We start from the raw sequence: 5184 nt of genomic DNA, 5'->3' as shown, positions 1-5184 counted from the left end.
TTCCAATTTTCCTTAATAAACCTTAAAACGAACCTTAGTAAAAAATCAGAATAAATTCCATCAATTAATTTCTTAACCAGCCCTTAAACACCCACATATGGGTTCTAACCAATTGTCAAAATTATTACTATTTTACGAATCCAAACTAGTTAGATTTCTTATATTATTTTGTTGTGAATCGTGCGCGCGAATGTCTTTCGGCTTTACGGTTGATTTGGGGTGTTCTGCTTAGCAACTAACACAATTACATACTGGAAAATAAGTAACTAATATTGATTAAAATCCCTCATTTAATCAATCCATAACCTTTTCCCAACAACTTTGTTGAAACAACAAACTAGTTTACAATTAATCGCACTTACACTTCCCGAATTGTGAGATCCGAATGACTAATTGATCAAGAACGTCTTTCCCTAATTAGCATTTTATTAAAGGATAATTAGGAGGGTTCAAGAACTCAAATTAATTCTGGGAAAAGATGGGCAAGAACCAAGAAACAAAACAACCCCCTTTCTTGAACATTGGCGCATGCACCATCACTCATGGTGGTCAAATTCGGGACTAATTTAAAAACGATTTAAAGATCCATTAAAAATTTGGAAAAATACCTTTAAAATATTTAAAATTTCCCTAAATTCCAGATTTGGAAATTTTGGTTTTTAATTGACAAAATTAATCAACAAATTGAAGAAAGAAGATATCTTACACAAGCGAATTGAGAGAAACGACAATGGCACTTTCTTGGCAATATTCAAGATCGAACTTGGAGTTCAAGTTTTCAGATTTGGGGCTAATTTTAATGACGAAAAATACTAGCAAGATAGTGGACAAAATGTTAACAAATCTTTAGACAAAAAAAAAAAAGAAAGAGTTAGTAAAACTAGGTGTAGGCGACAGCAACAATGGAGGAAGAAAGAAAAAAAGTAAAGATAAAGGAGGAGAGGAGACAGGAAGAACATCTAGGGTGAGTAAAAATAGAATAAATGATGATTGTTTTGTGTAAAATTAACATTTATACCTAGGGTTGCAAGGGTATGGATGACACACACATTAAGAATAAGGGATTTTGTAAAAAAAACATAGTTATTTTGCATGGGAAAGGATTCAAACTTGGGACCTCAATTTAATTTTCATGCTTTTGCATGATCAATTAACATACAAGGGTTTGAGGCAAAATTAGCAAAATAATAAAAATGGTGAGAGAAAAAGGATCTGAATTTGGGTTTCAAGGAATATTTCACTAACAATTATCCAACAAACCAATACCTCATTTATTCCTAAAAACGCATAGATAATCTATAAAATTAGGGCATGGCCACTCTCTCTTGATTCTCAAACCCGATTCTACTAACCCTCAATTTTTGGAATGTTACAGTTACGCCATCAAACTTTTATATTTTCCAAGCTTAGGGGGCAAAATAATCTAATTGCCAAATTTAAGTACCAAAATGAATAAAAAAATACAAGTACCTAAATAAACCTAATTGAGAAGTTCAATGAAAAAAAGTTTTATTATCCCATTTAATTAAAAGCTTCTGAATCTAGTTTTATCTAAGAATAATTGGGCCGTGTGATTTTGGATTGAATAAAGTTCTTCTCTTGTTTTTTTAGCCCAAAATAGGAAAGCCATTTTAAACCCTAGTTAGGGAACTAACTACGTAGTTTTAGATTTCTCAGAAGAAACCCTCAGCAGCCGATCTCCGAATCCAGAAACACCAACTGAAACATAACAACAAAAATGGCGGCCGGCAAGAAGACGGTGAATACCCATTTGTTTCTCCTCTTTTATTTCTTGATCTTTTTTCAAAATGTAAAGAAAGATAAAAAAGAATTTTAAATATTTTTTTTTTCGTTTTCTTTTGGATTGAGCAGAAGAAGACCCATGAAAGCATCAACAACAGGTTGGCTCTCGTCATGAAGAGTGGAAAATACACTCTTGGTTATAAAACAGTGCTTAAGTCTCTAAGGTCCTCCAAAGGTTCTTCACTTTTCTCATTTTTGTGTTTGGGTCTACTTTGGTTTCTTCAATTTCTTTTATCGTTTGGGTTCGCTGTTTGATGAAAGGATGTAAATTTATTTGTTCAATGACGAAAATTTGGTGTTTGTTGATACTTGATAGGGAAACTGATTATTATTTCCAACAATTGTCCACCTCTGAGGAAATCTGAGATTGAGTACTATGCCATGCTTTGTAAAGTTGGGGTGCATCATTATAATGGAAGTAAGTGTTTTCTTATTTTCCTGTTGCTTTGCAAAGGCCTTCCTGTCATTGCTCTAATGCTTGTAATTATGGATTTATGGAATGGTGGAAATTGATTTAGTTTAGCGTCATGCATTTCTGCTAAATTGCTTACCTTAATGTTGAACGAGTTATAGGTTAAGAGGCAAAGTACTTGCGTTCAAGTCTTCTGCTAACTCCCATCTCAGTTTTAATCCCTGGACTACCTTAAACTCGATGCCTTTCCCTTATAAAAAAAAGGGGCTACTTTAGTGGTTTTGAGTGATTGTTTCTTTTGTCCAACTTTGAGTGATTGATATCTTAGGTTACTAGCCACTGAATAAACTCTAAATTTAAAAAGAAAAAATGGGTTTGTATGATACGCGGTGTTCATTATAGAGATAAGCAACAGGGTAGGGTGGGCCTGATTTTTGCCCGCCATAATCCCACCCTGAACCTTTTCCACTCTGATTTGACCCGACCTGATTTACTCTTTAGGAAAAAAACCCTCCCCGAACCTGATAGGAGAGCCAATCCCGACCCAACCCTAATTTGATCTCATTTTAATATTTTCCATGTCTTTCTTGAACTATTTGCTTGGATAACCAAACAAAACCCTGATTTGAACTAACCTCAAATGCTCTTGCAAGCTGCAACAAAGACCCTGGCAACCTTAGAACCGTGTAATAGAAGAGCTGTGCACTAAATTCTGGTCTTTCTGCAGTCGTTAACAGGTTTAAGTGGACGATTAGATAGCTATGATAACAAATAAGCAAAATAAGAAAAGACAGTCTAACACCCAATTTCAAAAAAAAAAAAATCTGACTCTAATGGTTTGGGTCGGGTTAGAACCTGTCAGATTTGGGGTATTTTTTTTGCGATTCCTAGTTCATTGTATGTATTTGGTCATCTTTTGGCCTGAATATGATCCCAATGTATTTGATCTTACAATTTCTGATTAAGGTTGTGTTTGGAAGTCTCAGTTGGATTGGCAAGCTTTCTCTTGAATGACCTAACTCTTGCAATATTTCTCATTTGCTATCTGGAATTCTTCTAGGTTGTGGTTGAAAACTTAAATTTCAAAAGATGGATTTAGATGTCAAAAATAGTTCTATTATGTAAGAAAACACATTTAATGACTTATTTATGTCCATTTTGGCTGAAACTATTGAGTTAGAATGGGTAATTTTTGACAATTTTTGACAAACATGGCTGATTGATCTTACGATTACTTTAGCTAGTTTTTGCCTGGTTAATAGTTGAATGTCTTGAAGCTAATCCCTCTTTAATTCCCCAGACAATAATGATCTGGGAACTGCTTGTGGGAAGTACTTCCGCGTATCCTGCTTGAGTATAGTTGATCCAGGTAAAACCGAATTTTAATTCCTTTGAATGCCGGTCTTTACAATTTGATAATTGCAGATTTCAAACTGCTCCTATTCTTTGCTCCACAGGTGATTCTGACATCATCAAGTCTCTACCTGGTGACAACTGAGTCGTTTGACAGCAGAACAATGTTTGTTTCTTATTATATTGTTCCTCGTAGCCTTCTTATCCTTAGTTAAAGAACAATTACTGTGGATGCTCTTAGCAAAATTTGTAGCTTTGAAGTACAAAATTTTGTCTGGTTAATGAAGACAATGCTGGTGGGCTTTCGTTATAAAGTTGAATCCTTCTCTATAAGAAATGGTGCTTTGTGATCCAGCCTTTTATTACAGCAATTTGATTTTGTATTGTGTAGTGCCAAATTTCTGGAAGAAATATAAAATTAAATAAGTTCTTTATCTGTATTCCTGTCCTGTTCATACTTCCTAGTAATTTGGGTTAAATCATTTTGAGACCTGAACTTGACAATTTTTCTTACTTTAAAGTTTGAACTTTTTTTTTGTCTTAGGTAGGTATTGAATTTAGCAATTGTTTCTACATTAAATGTCTTGAACTTAACAATTGTTCTTATATTAAGGCCTGAATTTTTTTGAAGTTAATCTTTGAAAACTCTAAAATTTAGGTTTTATGTGGGTACAATTGTTAAGTATAGGGATTAATTTGAATAAAAAAAATTAAGCCTAATGTGAGAATAAGTGTCTAGTTTAGGCTCTAATATGGAACAATTATCAAGTTCAGGATTGAGTTCAAGTCATAATTAAAGATGTCAAGTTTGGCTTAAATGGTGATTTAAATTTTACTTCTATCCAAAATTTAGTATTTGTTAAAACAGTTCAAAATTAAGCTTTTATTTTTAGAGACAAAAAGGGAAGCCTTTTTACTCCTGCATTTGCGGTTGTACACGTTAGTCTGGTTTAGATTAATCTGAATTGGATTGGGTTCAGATTAGAGTTTTATATTTTGGAAGGGTGTAAACTTTAATTATTGTTTTCTCCTTGATTTATTAGACAAATTTTAAGATAAAATAATATTTGTATTTAGATTTAATTATAAAATCAATGGTTAAAATGTTTTAAGTGTTGTAAATCCATCGAGGATGTCCATCACTTCAAATTTATCCTATTGTAATTTTTAAAAGATAAATTTCATAACTCTTAAATTTATTATCTTGTAACCTTTAAATCATTTATAGGGTACCGTAATGTTGGTCTTTAATGCTTTGTAACTTATGGTATTTGAAGTCCTATAAATAGAGGGCATGTACAAGCTTAAGCTTATCGTATCAAGTGAAAGTTGAAACATCCTTTCATTTATCTATTCTTATCTCTTATTCATTTGATAATTCTCTTAGTTCATAATACGCTTTTAGCATGAACTTGCTCAAAGTGAGTTATTTTATTGAAGATCAAAATTACCTCCATGATTTTCAAGATATTAGACAACAAGATGTTAAGTTTTTACAAGAAGTTTCTTTTATTTAATGTTTCATATCTAATTAATGTTTTTTAGCTAATTTATGATCAATTATAATTTTCTTTGATTAACTTATTTTATTTTTATGTTCTTAAAAATGGTGAAAT

General features: G+C 32.3%; 1 protein-coding gene across 1 annotated transcript; it reads left to right on the top strand.

The window, feature by feature from the left end:
* Window positions 1-1591: 1591 nt before the first annotated feature.
* LOC105804267 (60S ribosomal protein L30) lies at window positions 1592-4002 on the top strand. Its single transcript, XM_012636791.2, has 5 exons — window positions 1592-1759; window positions 1873-1978; window positions 2120-2221; window positions 3516-3584; window positions 3673-4002. Exons 1-5 carry the CDS (start codon window positions 1739-1741, stop codon window positions 3711-3713), a joined length of 339 nt encoding a protein of 112 aa, XP_012492245.1. The 5' UTR covers window positions 1592-1738; the 3' UTR covers window positions 3714-4002.
* Window positions 4003-5184: the final 1182 nt, after the last annotated feature.

Source organism: Gossypium raimondii, chromosome 11 (genome assembly GCF_025698545.1).
Source record: "Gossypium raimondii isolate GPD5lz chromosome 11, ASM2569854v1, whole genome shotgun sequence".
NCBI classification, from domain to species: Eukaryota; Viridiplantae; Streptophyta; class Magnoliopsida; order Malvales; family Malvaceae; genus Gossypium; species Gossypium raimondii.
This window is presented reverse-complemented; position numbering and strand designations above follow the sequence as displayed.

Excerpts from the sequence above, each read along its gene's own strand:
- LOC105804267 (XM_012636791.2), top strand. The coding sequence starts at position 1,739 with ATGGCGGCCGGCAAGAAGACG. Across the intron at positions 1,760-1,872 it reads TGGCGGCCGGCAAGAAGACG|AAGAAGACCCATGAAAGCAT; the intron begins GTGAATACCCAT and ends TGGATTGAGCAG. Across the intron at positions 1,979-2,119 it reads GTCTCTAAGGTCCTCCAAAG|GGAAACTGATTATTATTTCC; the intron begins GTTCTTCACTTT and ends GATACTTGATAG.